The 18,885-nt window shown below is 53.9% G+C and overlaps 1 protein-coding gene across 2 annotated transcripts in view; it reads left to right on the top strand.

Moving 5' to 3' along the window:
• The window catches only part of RIN3 (Ras and Rab interactor 3), a 124,306-nt gene extending 114,272 nt beyond the window's left edge, over positions 1–10,034 (top strand). For both annotated transcript variants that reach the window (XM_086708951.1, XM_086708950.1), the window contains exons 8-10: positions 365–496; positions 5,994–6,157; positions 8,887–10,034. In XM_086708951.1, the coding sequence (XP_086565077.1) occupies positions 365–496; positions 5,994–6,157; positions 8,887–9,207 (617 nt within the window). In that variant the 3' untranslated portion in view covers positions 9,208–10,034. The remainder of the gene's footprint in view (positions 1–364; positions 497–5,993; positions 6,158–8,886) is intronic.
• The last annotated feature ends 8,851 nt before the right edge of the window (positions 10,035–18,885 follow it).

The following is an 18,885-nucleotide window of genomic DNA, read 5'->3' as shown; positions in this document are numbered from 1 at the left end:
CGTTGGGTATAGAGATTACTTTAGGGATAAAAATCTTAAAAAAAAAAAAAAAAAAAAAAAAAAGTTAGCAGCCAGGGGCATTGAGGGGGAAGAGCTGGGGAAGAGGGAGGGGCTGGGACTTGACCACTCCAGTGGAGGGTGGCTCTCTCAGTTCCTTCTTCCTAACCCTGGGCTGTGTCTCAGACATCCCTGAGAAGGCTGGTCCCAGGTTGCCCCTGTCCTGAGTCCTGAGAAGGCTGCAAGGTTCCTCTTCCAGGGGAGACCAGCCCCCACCCAGCGAACCGCTGTCCTCTTCCCGAGGGCAGAGAATGGCTCACAAGGAGAACCTCACACTCACTACTTTCTGCATCCTTTCTCCTCCCAGGGAAGCCCTATGGGGCAGACGACTTCCTGCCCGTGCTCATGTACGTCCTGGCCCGCAGCAACCTCACGGAGATGCTCCTCAACGTGGAGTACATGATGGAGCTCATGGACCCTGCCCTGCAGCTGGGCGAGGGTGAGTCCCCACCCCAGGCCCCTCTCCAGGCCGCCAGGGTCCGCTGCACGGCCCAACAAGCAACTTCCCGGATGCCAGATTCCACTGAGCCCCGAGGACAAGACACAGGGCCTGGACACGGGCCCTGGCCTGCGGGAGCTCACAGACCAGCAGGGGAGCTGGGCCAGTAAAGAGACCCTGTCACCACTGCTTGACAGATGCTGGAATGATGGGAAGTCCACAGTGTATAGGCGCGTGGTGCCCAGGCTGTGCAGTCAGGGAGGGCTTCCAGGAGGAGCTGATACCTGAGCTGAGTGTTGAAGGCTGGAGAGGAGCCAGACCATGAAAGAAGTGGGAGAGCCATTCTTCACAGAGGGAACAGCATTTGCTGGTAGCATAAAAGATAAGGCTGAATCAGTGGGTGGACCCATCAAGGGAAGGAGTCTGAGCAGGGAATAATGATCAGTTCTTAGACTGATCCCAGGGGTGGCCCTGGGAACTGTTGGCCCCCTCCTCGTTCAGCCGTGGCCAGGTCCTGTGTCCATGAGAGAAGGTTGATGCTGGGACATGGAACCTGCACTCCCGAATAGGATGATGGCAGAGGTGTGTTTGCTCACCCCATGCTCAGTTTCCCTTCCCCTTTCCTCCTTCCCACCACTTCCCCCCCACCCACTTTGCCTTGGCCACTCCTCCACCAACAATCCTTGAGGTGCAGACAGCCCAGATATCAGCTCTGACACATCAGCCACAAAGGACGAAGTGAGACTCTCGGGGCCCGAGTGTCCTCTTTGGGCCTTGTGGTTCTTGAGATAAGCTGGCCCACTTTACATCTGTTTGCATTTTTAGCGTGTGTTGGCCTCTGGGGTGACAGTGTGACATGGGTGGTTCTGTGAGTTCTTGGAAACTCAGGGGAGCGTGTAAAGCCTTGAAGTTTGCTGTCCCGTATAACTTTGACTAGGGCCCTGGGACCTCCGGAACTATTTTTTCTCCTCTTCAGTTAAAAATGTTCTGCAGTTAACCCTGTGTCGGGCTCCACTCTGGGCATGGAGGCTGCTTAAGATTCTCTCTCTCCCTTTCCCTCTGCCCCTCCCCCACTCGTGTGTGTGTGCACTTGCATGGGTTCTCTCTCTCCCCCTCTCTCTCTCTCTCTCTCCTCTCGAAAAAAATTCTGCAGTTGTAACAACCTGTCTTCCAGAGGGTGTAGGAATTCAGTGGAAGCCAGGCTTCCTTAGGCAGTGCTTATCTGCTGTCCAGTACATCCATCCATCCCTCCATCATCCACCCACCCATCTGTCTAATCTATCCATCCATCCTTCCATCCATCTATCCACCATCCACCTATCCATCCACTCACCCGTCCACCCATCCATCCATCATCCACCCACCCATCATCCACCCACCCATCTGTCTATCCATCCATCCATCATCCATCCACCCATCTATTCTGTCTATCTATCTATCTATCTATCTATCTATCTATCCATCCATCCATCCATCCATCCATTCATCTACCCATATACCTACCCACCCACCCATTCATTCATCTACCCATATACCTATGCACCTACCCATCCACCCACCCTTTCTTTCATCCATCCATCCATCCATCCATCCATCCATCCACCAACCCAACTATCCATCTTTCAAATTTTCCACCAAGGGCACTGCTGCTGATGTACGTGGGAAGAAATCACTTACAAATCCTATTAAAGAACTAGCCCCAACCCCATAGGTTTTTCTAGTGTCTTAGAGACAGTGTTGGAGAAAAACACTTGAGGGGTGGAATAATGGAGCTAGACCATGGGGCTCTGCCATGGTCTGAGTCCTGGCTTGCTCTCTAGCAGCGGTCAGCCAAGCCTTGGCCACTATGACTCCTACTCCCTTCTCAGCCTGAATCTTTATGGCCAAAGGAGGCTCTAGGCCAGGCATAGCAGCTGAACAGGGAGAGGGCAGGGACGTCCTTGGCCCAGCTACCCTCTCCTAATGGGCCTGCGATCCCCACCACAATCCTGCCATGGCCTCCTAGGATCCTTCTTTCTATTCCTGAGGCTACCCGGGGTTTGGGTAGGAAAGCAAAGGTCCTTCAGGCGGGAATGCTGGTCTATTCTGGGCTATGTTAAGTGCTTTTGAGACAAGGCAAGTACCAGTAAATACATAAAGGTCTTAGTTTACAGTTTCTGACCCAAGGCTGCCTGAATACCCTGTACCCTGCCCTCTTTCAAACTGAAGTAGTCAGTCTCTGGCTCCATGGGAAGATTTCTTTTTTTTTTTTTTTTTTAGAACCTAGATCCTTTTTTTTTTAAGGTTTATTTTTTTATTTTTGAGAGAGAGCGAGCACAAACTGGGGAGAGACAGAGAGGGAGAGGGAGACACAGAATCTGAGGCAGGCTCCAGGCTCTGAGCTATCAGCACAGAGCCCAACGCGGGGCTCGAACCCACGAACCCTGAGCTGAAGTCAGATGCTTACCCAGTGGAGCCACCCAGGCACCCCCATGTGGGAAGATTTCTAAGGAATCCTTGAGGTGTTTGCTGGAAGTAGAGAGGCAGGCAGGGCACACACAGCCTTGCCATGCACTGTATACGGCCCCTCCCAGCATCCCTTCCCGGCCCCCACCAACATTGGTGATAGAGCCTGCCCATGGCAGCTCTGAGGCCCAGAGGACCAACTTTACATCATGCTGCATACACCAAGAGGCCTCCCTGTACCTCTCTCTGTTCCTACTCTGATAGTCAAGGTGGGAAGTCCCAGCACCCAGGACAGGCCCAGCCTCATAGGCGAGGCCTCCGGTAGTGAGATGATGTGGGTGTCTTCAGCTTGGGCCGGGGAGTCCACCCTTCAAGTCTGACAGCCAGCAGACCTTCATCTAGAAGTAACTGGGCCGAGGGGCAGAGGGACAGAGCACGAGGGGGACAGCGTTCCTGCGTTTCCCCAGCTTTGCAGCCTGTCCTAACTGGCTGGTATGGCACACAGGGTGCTCCGTTCCCAAAGCCCCTGAGGCTCAGATACAAAGAAGAGCCTGCCTTACAGGGGGGTGGGTGCTCTGAGGAGCTCAGAGATGCCTGGGACGGGGCAGGCTCTCAGGGAGCCCCCACTCTAGAGAACGTCAGTTCCTCCATCTTAAGAGGAGAACTAATACCAGTGTAGTAAAAAGAACGGTTTGCAGGCTGGATTTCGGCCCCGGTTCTGCCTCTGATTGGCTGGAGACCTTGGACAAGTCCCGTAACGTCTCTGGCTTGGGAAAGCACATGTGCTGGGCTAGATGTGGGGTTTTCACACTGTCTGGGTGCCCCAGCATCCTGCATTCAACCAAAGGCCTTGAGAGTCTGACTGCATTCTTTGACACCCTCATGTTCTTCCAGCTGGTTCTGAGTGCTGCTAATTTGGTAAAAAGACCAGTTATTGGGTCCTGCTTTCGTTGAAGCAGGCTTATCAGGCATGAGAGATCAGGGACTTCCTATAAGAAGTAGAGAGCACCTGAACATTGGGCTGATCGGATCCCAGCCTCCTTCTAGCCTCTCTCTCTGCAGCTCCCACAAATCTGGGCAAATACGGGCAGACGGGAGACCCTGGCAGCTGCTGTGCACCTGGCTGGAGCCAGCTCAAAATCCAAACCTCTTCTAGAAGCACCCCCATGGTCACCTTTGCCCACATCCCCTCTGCACTGATTGACATCTGGCCATGCTGTGCCAATATCTTTTTTTTTTATTAAAAAATTTTTTTGGGGGGGCGCCTGGGTGGCTCACTCAGTTGGGCATCCGACTTCGGCTCAGGTCATGATCTCGCGGTCCATGAGTTCGAGCCCCGCATCGGGCTCTGGGCTGACAGCTCAGAGCCTGGAGCCTGTTTCGGATTCTGTGTTTCCCTCTCTCTCTGACCCTCCCCTACTCATGCTCTGTCTCTCTCGGTCTCAAAAATAAATTAAAAAAAAATTTTTTTTTAATTTTTTTAAACATTTTTAACATTTAATATTTTAACATTTTTTTTTAATTTTAAAAAATTTTTAACATTTATTCATTTTTGAGAGACAGAGTGTGAGTGGGGGAGGGACAGAGAGAGAGGGAGACAGAATCCTAAGCAGGCTCTATGCTCTGAGCCATCAGCACAGGGCTTGATCTCACGGACCATGAGATCATGACCTGAGGTGAAGGTGGACGCTTAATCAACTGAGCCACCAAGGTGCCCCTGTTTAAATATCTTAAAAGGGGTAGTGAGTTTTCTCCATCAAAGGACAACACTCTCCCCAAAGGGAACAACCAGCTCCCAAACTCACAGTGGGAGGGGTTGCCTGCCACCTAGTGGTCCTGGCAGGCACTGCATGGCATGGCCCCAAGTCAAGGGGAAGTTGTCTGGGAGAAGGTGAGAAGCCTCTAGAGCATCTCCCTTAGGTCACCTAACTACCTACATTACTCACATTCGATTAAGCCCTGCACTCGACAGTATTCATCTCATTTACTTTTTACAACATTCTGGGAAAAGTAAATGAGGAAACTGAGGCATAGAGAGGACAGTAATTCCCCCAAGATCACAGGGCTGGCTGCTGAAGGGCACAGACCTGGACTGTGCTCTCTGACTCCAAACCTGAACGCTCCCAGTCAGTGCACTGCACTCAGCTCCTCCGTTACTAGCCAGGGAGACATGATCACTGGTGGGGACAGTGCCTTGGAGGCATGCCAGCTAGAGGAGATGGGCTCTCAGGGCAGCGAGGGCTGGGGCCCCAAGGAAGGGTGCCCGGCACAGTTGGCTTTAAGCTCAACTACAAAGGGATGCGCATGCCTGGTTTATTGGCTCTTCTCTGATACGTGATGCCAGCCCAAGTTCTGTGTTCGCCGTGACATTAGCTCACAACCTCCCCAGCCAGGGTGTGGACTTTTTCCATATTGGTGTGGAATTTGTAGACATGTGTTGGCAGCTTCATCCAATGCAACAGGCATGCTTGGGGCTGCAGGTGACTCACGGTGTAATAATAATGGTGTGAATCAGAGTAAGGGGCTGGTTCCTCTCTTCAATCAAGAAGTCCTGGGAGGGCCTCCTGGGCGGCTCTGTGGGTTGAGCTACAGACTTCGACTCAGGTCATGATCTCAGTTCCTGAGTTCCAGCCCTGCATCCGATCGCCGCTGCCAGGGCAAAGCCCGCTTCCGGTCCTCTGCCTCTCTCTCTCTCTCTCTCTCTCTCTCTCTCTCTCTGCCCCTCCCCACTCAATGCCCCCTCCGGCACGTGCGCTCTCGCTCTCGCGCTCTCTCTCTTTCTCTCTCTCAAAAATAAATAAACATTAAAAAGATAAATAAGTTCCGTCTGAAAGGGAAGCCAAAGACAATCTTTGAGCAGAGCCTGACAGCTGGGACGGGGTTGGGGAGGGGGAACGCTGGACTTGAGGGAGCCTGTGCATTTGCAGGGGTGAGCGCAGGGCTGCAGCTCCGCAGGGGAGGGTGCTGCAGGTGCGCCCCAGGCAGCGGCGGGCGGAGCTTGGAGAAGCGGGCGAGGGGTCCCAGCTCAGCCTCCACACCCTGGTCTCCGCAGGTTCCTACTACCTGACCACCACGTACGGGGCCCTGGAGCACATCAAGAACTACGACAAGATCACGGTGACCCGGCAGCTGAGCATGGAGGTGCAGGACTCCATCCACCGCTGGGAGCGCCGGCGCACGCTCAACAAGGCCCGGGCCTCGCGCTCCTCCGTGCAGGTGATGCGTGGGACTCAGGGTGGGTGGGGGCCGGCGGGACCGTCCCGCGGACGCCAATCCCATGGCCCCCCAGCTCAGGAGCCCGACATCGACGGGATACTTTAGAAAAGTCTCTCCAGGCAGCATCAGTGTTTTAGTTGAGCAGGCAAGACAGGATGGGAGAAATGAGACTTTTGTCCAACACTCCTTAGTGTCTGCAGTGTCCTAATGTCCTAGTGCCCAGCTGGGCCTGGAGATATGGACATAGTCTTGCCAGTCCCACTTTGGGGAGCCCACGGCCTGATCCACGGCCTTGCCCCTTTTGTTTCTGGACAAATGCTGCCAAGGTGCCTCTGCACCTAGCCTGCCCCTCCAATCCAGCCCCCATCCCTCCCCACCTCTCTCTAGACACACTCAGTATTCAAGCCATGGACGGCGGGAATCCTGCCTCCTACACTCTCATCACCCCACACACCCCCACGCTGCGTCCAGTCAAGCTGCTCCCGATACCCTGAACGTGCGGAGCTCCACTCCCTGGCACTCAGCCTCTGGCCCCACACTGCTGCCACAGCCTGTCCTCAGTTTCACTGAGAAGTCTTCTTTGAACGACCTCCCCACCCGTCTCCCACTCCCTATGGCCCAGGTTAGATGCCCTCCTCTGTGTTTCTTGCTGCTACTTCCCCCATTATATCCCCATGGCATATATCACACCATGTGACCATCTGTGTATGAAGCCATTGCCCTGGAAGGGAGGGCCCGTGACTCACATGTCTGAGGGGCCCCAAGCCCAGGGCCTGGGACAGATTGGGATAGGGGTGTGTGCAGAATGAAGACATTAAAACATCAGGCCAGGCAGCAATCCAGAGCTGTAAACACTCTACCGTCTCACTCCCTTGGCACCTGGAGCACACTAGACCTGAACCCCACCCCTGGCTTTCAAGATGGCCCCACTGTAACAGATAGAGCCCAGGCCTGGGAGGCAAAAGCCTGGAGGTCTGGACCCAGCTCTGTACTAGCTTGCTATGTGGCCAGGAGCAGCCCCTGCCCCTCTTCGGGACTCAGTGGATCAGATGAGCTCTGCCTCCCAAGTACATGTTCTAGGCTGCCAAGATGATATCCCCCCACCACTTATCAATGGTGTCTTGATAATATTTACCAACTGGCTTCTGGGGAGAAAAAAGGCAGCTCTGATTTTAGCTGCTGTCAGTTTCCATGGTGCAAATACTCCCATCATGGCCAATTTCAATCTACTAACTTGGGATTGCCGAACTTGGAATTGGAAAGAGATGTATGCAATTGGCTTTCTCAAGCTGGATATGAGCCAGCATAAGTTGGTACAGGCGGCCTCCAGCACATCACTGCTCCCCATTCCCTCCTGGAACGCCCGTCTCTCCACCAACTCTGGCAACAGGGGCTCTGCTGGCCCATGTCTGACCATGGCATTGCTCACTTCTTGCTTCTACTTTGTAGGTTCCCAGTGCTAAAGCAGGCAGAGCATCAGTGCCTCTCACTGGGGAGGTAAAGCTTGAGAGGCTTGGATGGGGGATGAGGAAGCCCCCCAGCACTATTTCCGGGGTCCAGGGAGGGCACCACCCCCTGCTTCCTCTCAGCACCTCGTCTGCACTCACCACCCTGTAACCATAGTTATCATCACTCTTAAGTTGCGGTCGCCTTGTTCCTGCTCATCATCTTCCCAATGGTCAGACAGCTGTACTGCGACCAGCCTTCCACAAGGGGGCAGCCCCTCACACACCGCTTCCTACCTGCCCTCAAAGTGCTGGGGGGAAAGGGGACTCTTCCAGGCGCTGAGCTAGTTTGTCTGCTTCCTCCCAGCCAAGGTTGTAAGGGAATGGTGTCATCCCAGTTTAGAGTTGAGGAAATGGAGGCGCAGAGAGGTCAAGGTCACACAGTGCATGGGAGCAGATTCAAAGCCAGGCAGGAACTCAAGGGCCCATCCTTCCACCATCTGGTTCCTCCTCTGGGGCTCTTGGAAGGTGTAGATGCTGTTCAGGTTTGTGCGTGTGTTCCTATACCCAGCCCCACAGGCATCGCCTCACCCTTGCCCGCCTAGCTCGGGCGGTGCCCCTCTCCCTCCGTCCTAAACCCGCCTTCAGGCCCAGCTCCCCTACCCTTTCACTAAGCCCCCCTCCTGCCCCTGCAACGAGGAACCTCCACCCCCCAGGCTGAACTGTTTCCAGCCTTAAGGACTGAACTGTTTCGCCAGCCTTAGTAGCTCCAGCTGCACCGTGAGCTGCTGGTCCTGCGGTCTGCACATTCTATTTTATTTATGCCAGCCTCGGTGCCCCAGCGTCGGGCCTGGGGTGGGAATGCAGGGGGAGCCTCGGGAGGAATTGTTGAGGAACTGAGTGACAGATGAGCCCGCGGACTGGCCACCAGGGGGCGTGCTCACTCCTCATTGCCGAGACCCGCCCCGTCTGACTCCCCCAGAATGGTCAGCCCGTTGGGAGGCGAGGCTCAGAGAGAGAAGGACCTTGCCTTGCGGAGGTCACACGGCAGGGTCAGCCGCAGATGCTCCTACTTCCAACCCCCCGACTTCCAACCCGCCCCTGCAGTCCCCTCTCTGTGTGTAGAGAGGAGCCGGGGGCCCAGAGAGGGCATTGGACTTGTCCGAGGCCACTCAGCCCCTCGGCGCCTTGCAAGCTCCCAGCGTCGGGGTGGGGGTGAGACGGGATTGAGACGGGATGCCCCCCACCCCGGTGACGCAAGACCCCTCCGTCTCCCTCCCGCAGGACTTCATCTGCGTGTCGTACCTGGAGCCCGAGCGGCAGTCGCGGACGCTGGCGTCGCGGACCGACACGCTGGCCGAGGCGCTGTGCGCTCAGTGCGCGGAGAAATTCGAGGTGCTGCAGCCCCAGGACTACCGGCTCTTCGTGCTGGTCGACGGGCGCTGCTTCCAGCTGGCGGACGAGGCGCTGCCCCACCGCATCAAGGGCTACCTGCTGCGCAGCGAGCCCAAGCGCGACTTCCACTTCGTGTACCGACCCCTGGATGGCGGCGGGGGCGGCGGGGGCCCGCCCTGCCTCGTGGTGCGGGAGCCCAACTTCCTTTGAGGCCAGGGCTCCCCCCGCCCCTCCAGTGGCAGCGTTCAAAGCCTGGCTGGCGCGGAAGCGGGCAGACTGGGCTCCGGCTCGCTCACCAAGCCCCCAACACGTGCATGCAGGAGCCCCCCATCTGAACACGCGCACACTCCCAACGTGGATGGGATGCCCACCTGGCACACTCATTTGCAACATACCGAGCATGCGTAGGCCAACACAGCAGAACAGCTGTGAAGATCCTGTGAGGAGCGTTCGAGGGGCCAAGTTCTTCGTTAGACACAAGGGGAGACTGAGGCTCAGAGAGAAAAGGGACTCTGCAGCCAGCTGCGGCAAACAGAGCCCAAGCCTGGCCCCCTGTTCACTCACAGCCCTTCAGGCTGGTCCTTCTGCTCCAGCCTCAGCCCGCCCAGTCCTGTCTTTTGTGGGAAGGGCTGACTTTCCCCAGGACTGTCCTTAGGAGGAGCGGCCTGGCCACAGCTGCCCACCGCGCCCCCAGGACGGAGCTGGACGTTTTGGCCCCTCCCAGCATCTCAGGAGCATTTCTCAGGGTGTGCGTTGAGACGACCCCCCCATCCCTACACCCCCTACACCGGAGACTGCCCTCAGCTACCAGTGCCCGCAGTGGCCCTCCTGCCCCCAGGTTCTGAGTCCCTCCGGAAGCAGCCAAACACCAGATCCACCAAGTAAAGGCTGGCTCAGCGTCTACAAGGACAAGTTCAGCTTCGGCCACAGGAGAACACTGACAGAGCCCTTTCCCTGGTGGGCACGCCCCAGGGCTGTGGCAATGTGGCCAGAGACGCCGTGTGGGGAGAATTTAATAAAAGCCCTTTTAAAAACGGCATCTTTTTTCCTCAAGAGGCTTGAGCCCTGCTCAGCCGGCCAGACCCCCCCCCCCCCCATGAATGCCTAACTCCCTTCCCAGATGGGGTTCGGAAGACCTCCCCCTCCTTTCTCCCGAAGGCCCTGTCTTTTGACAGAATCTGCAGTGTGCTATCAACCATCCTCAGCTCCCATGGCCGTGGCCCCTGTCTGCCCCTCGGCCTGGTCATCTGTTGCCTCCCCCACCCCACCCTTGGTTCCCGTCATTCCCACCTCTGTATCATTTCAAAAATGATCTCACACCTTCCTGCTTCTGCTTCTTATCCCTGGAATACCATTTCCTGGAGTCACTGGTCAAACTCCTATTCATCCTTCAAAGCCCATCTCCTCTAGGAAGACTCCTCTGACTTCCTAGGCTGGCAAGAGAGTCCTTATACACGTTTCCACAGCCCCCCAGGCTCATCTCCTCACGAGAGATAGCAAACTGCTCTTGTCTGTTGATACTTCTGCTCTGTCCTCCAGATTCCAACCATTCACATCTGTGTCGTCCACGCTGATTAAAAATATGTATCTGTTGAGTGCCTGTTAACTGTCAGCACTCTTCTAGGCCTTGGGAAACAGAGAATAAAACAGACAAAGTTCGGACGGAGCCCCAGCGTGAACGGCATGAGCAGTGTGCCCAGGGAAGGATGGCTGGACTCGCCCGAATTAAACCTCTGGGCATCAGCCGGCTCGTTTAGCCAGTCAACAAACAGCTGTTGGGCTCTGGGCTCTGGCTCCAGGCCAGCCCGGTGTGAGATACAGGATTGCTTCAGGACGCTGCTGGCCGGGAGGACTTTCCAGGCCAGGGGTGAGCGTAGATGGGCAAATGTACAGAAACCGAGGGTAGCCAGGCACGGTCCCAGGTTGCCCCTCCCTCTCCTCCTCCCCCCGCTACAGGATGCAGACACTGTCCCCTTCCTGGGGTTCCAGTCCCCACAGCCCTGAGCTGAGCTTGCGATGCGGCCTTGCGCCCCCAGCGGTAAGGTAAGTGCCCACCGCCTCCGACAAGGCCCGAGGCAGTTGGGGAAAGTAGAGGGGCCTCAACATGGGGTGGGGTTGGGATTCAGAGGGTGGAGTGGGTCCTAGCGCAGCCCTGGGGTCTCATGTCCAGCTCCCAGGAAGGGCAGAAGCAGCCAGAGAGTTGGGCTGACGGGGCCGCCGTAAGATCAGTGCGAGTGTGTGTGTGTGTGGGTGTGTGCAGGGCCCAGCATCCTCAGGCCAATGCCGGGATTCACCCAGGAGAGGCCAGAAGGCAGGAGGGGTGGGGCTGCCCGGACTCCCTGTTGTCTAGATGTCTCTGCCCACAGGGAGGTGTGATCGGACAAGGACAGGGGTGCGGGCCTCATCCAGGGCGTCACACACGCTGAGCCCTCAGGGGAAGCCTGGCACTGGTTAGTGATTCCCCAGCATTCTTTTATTTAATCTGCAAACAACCCCTGCAGGGAGGTATTTGCAGATGAGGACATCGAGGCTCGAAGAAGGGGGCATATGAGTCTGCTTGGGCTGCATAGCAAAATACCACAGACTGGGGGGCGTAAACAACACATTTGTTTTCTCACAGTTCTGGGGGCCGTAAGCCTGAGACCAAGGGGTCAGCAGGATTGAGTTCTTGGCTCACAGGTGGCTGCGTCTCGCCGTGTCCTCATGTGGCCTTTGTTCTCTTGCATGAGCCCCCCTCTGTCTCTTCCTCTAAGGACACCAGTCCTATTAGATTAGGGCCCCACCCTTCTGACCTAATTTACATTAATGCCCTCTTTTTGTATATGTATATTTATATTTTGGGAGAGCACAAGCAGGGAGGGGCAGGGAGATGGGGACAGAGGATCCGAAGTGGGCTCTGTGCCGACAGGCTGACAGCAGTGAGTCCGATGCGGGGCTCGAACTCACAAACCGTGAGATCAGGATCTGAGCCAAAGTTGGACGCTCAACCGACAGAGCCGTCCAGGCGCCCCACCTTACTCCCCTCCTTAAAGGCCCTGTGTCCAAATACAGTCACTTTCTGAGATACTCGGGGTTAGGGCTTCCACATAGGAACTTTGGGAGGACACAATTCAGCTGATAACAGGGTGTTGTACCCAAGCTTGTGCAGAGGTTTGAACTCAGGGCTGACCTACCCCAAAACCTAAGGCTTTTTCCTGACCCACACAGCATCACAAGTGACTTGGTAGAAAACCAGTCATCAAACCTTGCCTGTTAGGTCCCAGCTCTGGGTGAACTTGCCTCAGGCAGCCAGCCATGGTGAGTGTCACAGGGTGGCCCCGAGCAAGCGGTCAGGAGTCCAGAGCTGTGCATCAGTGTGTGTGTGTGTGTGTGTCCAAGGGTGACAGGGACAAAGAATGTGACAGGGGCTCATCTGTCTCCTCCCTGGCATGTGTCCCCTCTCCCCTTGGCAGGCTGGCTCCCTCTTCTGCTTTTACTAGCCTTCAGCCTGAGGCTGGAGCTGGGGCCAGCCTTGGAGAAAGCAGCCACCAGCTTTCTGCAGAGAGACTGAGTCACGCCCGGGCCCTGCTACTCCTGCTTCTCCCAGGCCTCCCAGTGACAGCTGGGTACAAAGTCCTGCCCATCGAGAAAAAATCTCAAACAGGCCCTGAAGATGCCTGGCCCGTGATGGCCTCACAACACCTTAAGGTGGCGTATCCGATTTGCCCAACTATGAGCTGGAGGGACGAGGGGCGGGCCTACAGGAGAGATGCGCAGAGAACAGAGGCCCTGAGAGGGAAGAGGGGCAGAGAGAGGGGGAGAGAGCCGTCTGGCTGCAGCAGACACCCCCCCTCCCCGGTCCCCCACTACAGACACACCCATCTTCCCACTTGGCAGGCCGAGGCTGTGTCTAGAAGTCTTGGCACACATTTGCAGACGCGATTGCTGTGTATGCCCTCAGTTGGCCTGGATTCCGGGACCGGAGCTGCCTCCTGCTGGGCAGTGTCATCTGGGAGGAAGTGGGCAGCAGCTGTGGCAGGAACCAGGCCCTTCCTTCGCAGGAAGGCTATATAGAGCTGGGCTCTGGGGACGAAAGTGCCAGCTCACAGCGGTGGCTTCCCCTCTTCCCCAGGCACCACGCGATTTGCCGGGAAACATTCTTTTCTGAGGAAGGCTCTCCAGGAATCGTTTCAGCCCACGCAACCCTAAGCCAAAAGGAAACTCCAACATCTGTTTGCTTTCAAAGTCAGAAAAACCTGCTGAGCAGTAAGGGTGGGAAGAACCTCGGAGACCTGGGCTCCAGCCCAGCTGGGAGCCCTCAGCAAGTCACGGAACATCTCCAGCTCCCTCTTTTTTTTTTTTTTTTTTTTTTTTTTAATGTTTATTTACTTTTGAGAGATAGAGACAGGGCACAAGCAGGGGAGGGGCAGAGAGAAAGGGAGACACAGAATCTGAAGCAGGCTCCAGGCTCCGAGCTGTCAGCACAGAGCCAGACATGGGGCTCAAAGTCACGAACCGCGAGATCATGACCTGAGCTGAAGTCGGATGCTTAACCGACTGAGCCACCCAGGCACCCTTCCCTGCTCTTAAAATGAGCGTTTATATCCCGATTTCCCAGGCTTGTTGCAGGGACCACACAAACTCCTGCCGGGGGGGGGGGGGGGGGGACAAGCAAGGGAAGCCTCAGATCTTTTTGAAAAGGTAAAAATAAATTGAGGGCTTGCATATATGGGCCGGGAGGTCATTCACGGCCAAGGTTGCACAGCTGAGGTGATTAAGTGGACTGAAATTCAATCTGGACTCCAAGATTGGCTACTCCTTGGAACAGCACCATGTCCGCTCAGAAGAAGAGATGCCTTTTCCAAATCTATACGAAGGCACTCTATGGTCTATAGGGTAGAGGTGAGCTCAAATCTGGGGGTTGCTGAGCCATGCACTGATTTTCAGCTTAGTGTGACCAGTTTGATGACAGCAGTAAGCACAGGATGCTCTGGGGCCTGAGGGAGTGGAGGGTAACCCACTTGGATGAAGCAAAGAGGGCTCCCTGGAGACAGGGATATTTGAGCTGGGTCTTGAAGGATAAGGAGCTGGCCGAGGGCAGGAGGGACTAGAACTGCAACATCACCAGGAGACAGTCCGTATGTCCCTTGCATTTCCACATGTCTAGTGACGGGTCATTGACAGCTTTTATTCTAGTCATCTTTTTAAGAGTATTTGAATAGCCTTGAATTATATAGTTTCCCCCTCTGGAGAAGAAGGCAGATTTTTTTTTTTTTTTTTCCTGACCAGGAAAATGAAATACTCTCTCTCACCTTGGAAGACAGTGTCTCCCTCCAGGGCAAGAGTTGCACAGGTTTGCTAGCAGCATTTTTGAAAAGATCAGGGAGTTTTCCTAAGCTCAAGATTTCTCAGCCATGACCCAGACCCCACTGTGTACACAGCATCCGCCTGGGCCCACCTTGGCCTCCGTACACATGGTGGGAAGGGAGGATGGAAGCAAATGTGAAGCTCATGCAACCTGAGTGTGGGGAGTAACATAAAGTCCTTTGTCTCTGCCCCAGGGGTCTCCTATCTTCTGCCAGCACCTATGAAACTGCGGCAAGTGACCTTGTTAGCTTGCAAGTGGGGTAAATTCTCAGACCCACAGTTCTTTTTCCTTTTAATGTATTTTATTTATTTATTTATTTTTAAAATTTTTTTAACGTTTTATTTATTTTTGAGACAGAGAGAGACAGAGCATGAACGGGGGAGGGGCAGAGAGAGAGGGAGACACAGAATCGGAAGCAGACTCCAGGCTCTGAGCCATCAGCCCAGAGCCCGATGCAGGGCTCGAACTCACGGACCGCGAGATCGTGACCTGAGCTGAAGTCGGACGCTTAACCGACTGAGCCACCCAGGCGCCCCTGTATTTTATTTATTTTTGAGAGCGAGAGAGAACGTGAGCAGGGCAGGAGCAGAGAGAGGGGGATAGAGGATCTGAAGCAGGCTCTGTGCTAACACCAGAGAGCCTGATGTGGGGCGCGAACCTACCAACTGTGAGATCATGACCTGAGCTGAAGTCAGACCGAGGTGACCCAACCCAGACAGTTCTTGACAAAGATAAGAAAATTAAAAACCTCAGAAAAAAACGAAACCGAAGAATGCTGTATGCAGGGTAACCGGTCATTTCAAGGTGGCCTGAGGCCAGGGGAAGTGCGAGATGGAGCGGGGCCCAGCCCTAGTAATCCTGGTTGGCACACAAGGAGTGTGGGAAGTTTCCACTCTCCTGTAGCGGCACTGGAAGGGGGCCAGGCAGGAGGCAGGGGGTCTACAGAAGCCGGCCGCAGGAACCTAGGGCAGAGGTGAGGTCTGGACTGGGAGGGGGTTGGGGACGGGCAGGTTAAACCTGAGAAGCATTGAGGAGGCAGCGGCAAGCAGGATGCGCTGGACGGTGTGAGGGAGAGGAAGGGTCCTAGGTGGGCCTCTGGATTCCCGGCTTGCACGCAGCGGTGGAGGGATGTGCTCTCCACTGAGCTCGAGGGGCACACAGGCTTGAGGGGGGACCCGACTGCCCCAGCTTCAACAGAGTACAGCGGATTGAAACCCATTAGATGTGTTTACATCCATGAGTTCAAAATATTTAGAAAGTTTACTGGGTCACCTTTTGAGGGGGAGAGGGAACCAATTCAAACACAAATACATAGCAGAGAAGTTATTGCAGCTAATAAAGGAGAAGAAAATGATAGAATTTTACCAGTTTGCAATCCTCTGATGAATTAATGGATACAGGCACTGAGCGTCAACTACTATGAGAAAGGAGTAGGGGCGCCTGGGTGGCTCAGTCGGTTGTGTTCGACTCTTGGTTTCGGCTCAGGTCATGATCTCACAGTTTGTGGGTTCGAGCCCCGCATCGGGCTCCATGCTGGCAATGAGGAGTCTGCTTGGGATTCTCTCTCTCCCTTTCTCTCTGCCCCTCCCCTGCTTGCTCTCTGTAAATAAACTTTTTTTTTTTTTTAAAGGAACAAACCTCAGCCGGCGTGCCTCCTGAGCAAAGAGCACAGCCTGCTTTCATCCTTTGCCAAAAGGAGCCAACCTGAGCATGCTTGAGCTGCTGATTTGTAGAGGACACGGAGGAGTGAGCCGGGAGCATGCTTAACACCATAGCATGCAGTCATCAAAACCCAGGCTGAGAAACTCTACCACTCAATAGCCTGGGTTCAACAGAAGCTGGAAAGAGATGGGGAGGAAATCTGTAGGTTAAAGGAGCTGAAAAGACATTTACCGTTTTTGTTAAGTGGGCAAGAGCGAACAGTGTCTGGGGATGCACACGTGTGAACGCCACAAAGAACACAGGAGAGTGGTCATGGGGGGGGGGGGGGCGGGGGGACAATGCCGTGACCGGGATGGAACAGGAGGGGCTTCTGGATGGCTGGTGTGGTTTATGCGTCGACGTGGAGTGAGCCACGGCGCCCAGATATCTGGTCAAATGTGATTCTGGATGTTTGTTGCCAAGGTGTCCTTTGGATGTAATGACCAACAGGGAAATTGGTAAGACTTTGAGCAAAGGGGATCGTCCTCTGTAATGTGGGTGGGTCCCATCCAATCAGTGGAAGGCCTGCCTGGAGCGAAGTCTGGAGCAAGAAGGAATCTACCTGCAGACAGCTTTTGTACTTACGCTGCAACCCCCCCCCCCCCCCCCACCCCGGGTCTCCAGTCTGCTATTGGTTCTGTTTCTGCAGACGACCTTGACTACTACAGCTGGTAAAGTTCAGTTTCTTGACTTCGGTGATAGTTACAAGGATGTTCACCTTATAATTCACTAAGCAACATATTTGTTTTGCATGGTCTCCTATACATTTTTATAATGAAAAGGTTAAAAAAAAAGTCTAATTTGCATATAGGTATGTTAATAGAGAGGAAGGGGATTCTTGATGAATACCAAACTGCTCTTTGGGATTTATGGGGAGGAAAAGAGATGGCCACAATTTGCTCTGAATATTTTTGTGTTATGTGACTCTTATGCCAGAACATGTCTCTACGTTTTGGATGTAATTACAAAAAAAAAAAAAAAAAAAGGCTGATCTTAGTTGTGACACACATGGAAAGTTCAACCTCATTAGAAATTGAACAGAAAATTACAATATGAGGCACAGAGAGCCCATTTCTACTGGGGGCCTGTGGAACCACAAGAGGAAGGGAGAAAAAAGAAACCAAAGCACTGTGAACTATGCAATTGCCGTTTATTTCAGAAACAAAATATAGCTGTTCTTAACCCTTAGGACCATGAATGCTGTTGGAGTTTCTGTATTTATTCAGTAGATAAAACATATTTTCATTCTCCAGAGGACAAATGGAGAACAAGAGTATCACAGTTCGTGGAAATAGAAGAACAGAGCTTCTTCCCACCTGTATCTTGAGGCCTTTTTAAAGTACTCCTTTTAAAAGTTCTCCTTTTCAGTGCTCACGTTTCTTTGAACATCAGCCAGCCCTCCGTTTCCCCCATCACTGACCATTCGTGACGACACACACACTATGCTTCGTGTACTTGTTACCTAACACCCTAGGGCTCCCCCAAATCTGTAGGATGGTAAGAGTTCTTTATCCTGAGGTCCTTTGATAGCCGGAGGACAACCTCGCTGAGAAAGGGTAATCTGTGCTGGTAGAAAGTGGGCCCATTACAGACAAAAGTTAACACCTAGAATTTGTCACGGGCATAACCCTTCTGGCCAGTGTCCCAACGTCCGATCCATAACTCCAAACTTTAAAGGCATCCATCAGGGGTGCCCGGGTGGCTCAGTCAGTTAAGCGTCCGATTTTGGTTCAGGTCTCATGGCTCGTGGGTTCAAACCCCACGTTGGACTCTATGCTGACAGCTCAGAGCCTGGAACCTGCTTCAGATTCTGTGTCTCCCTCTCTCTCTGCCCCTGCCCTGCTCACGTTCTGTCTCTCTCTCTCAAAAATAAACATTAAAAAAAATTTTTAAGGGCATCAATCACTGTTAAGTAAGACAGGTCTCACTTCATAAAGACAGGTGGTCATGAATATCGGGGTTTACTTAGTGTTTCGCATTTGCTTTCTCTCTAGCTAGCTAGCTACACAGCATCTGGCTATATGGCTTGTTTTTAAAAACAGCATCACTGAAATGTAACGAGTAAACTGCATAATTCCACTGAACGTGTACAATTCTGGGGCTTTTTTGTATTTTCAGAGTTGTGCGGATATAAAACATTTTTAGTCACCGCTAAAAAGAAATCTGCATAGCGATCAGCTACAGCTCCTTCCCCGTTCTCTGCTCGCCCCACTGCCTGGCGCCATTCACCCACTTTCTGCTTCTATAGACTTGCTTATTCTGGACAAATAGATACGAATGGAATCGTGTAGCACATGGTCTTTGGTGACTGATAACTTGGCTTAACGTTCCCACATGAAGAGCTTCGTTCCGTTTTAATGCTCTGTGATATTCCGCTGCGTGGATATGGTTAGTGTTACTTACGTGTCTTTAGCGAGCCCGACGTTGGGTACCTCCCAGTGTGGGGCACTGGGCCAAGAAAACAACAGTAACTTGGGCAGTCTCTGCCCTCCAGGAGCTGAGACACCCCCTCCCCAGTAAAGGCAGATCTTGATAGGTGCTGTAAGAGATACAAATCAACACAGAAAGGGGAGAGGACCTTCGATGAGGGGGTCAGGGGGCCATGAGGAAGTGGAAGAAGGTTCAAGGGAGACATGGCACCTCAGATACACCTAGAGAACCTACCACACGCAGGAAAAGGCACTCTGGGGCAAGAGGACCAGTAAGTAGCAAAGGCACAGGAGGCTGAGAAATCCGAGAAGTACAGAGGGGCAGGAAGGGCAGAGCCGTGGGAAGGGGTGAGGGAGCTGAGACCCAGAGCATACACTAACCAAGTCAGGGGCCTGAAATTAATACTCAGA

The sequence above is a fragment of the Puma concolor genome, chromosome B3, assembly GCF_028749965.1.
Source record: "Puma concolor isolate L17-30 chromosome B3, mPumCon1.1.hap2, whole genome shotgun sequence".
Lineage (NCBI taxonomy): Eukaryota > Metazoa > Chordata > Mammalia > Carnivora > Felidae > Puma > Puma concolor.
This window is presented reverse-complemented; position numbering and strand designations above follow the sequence as displayed.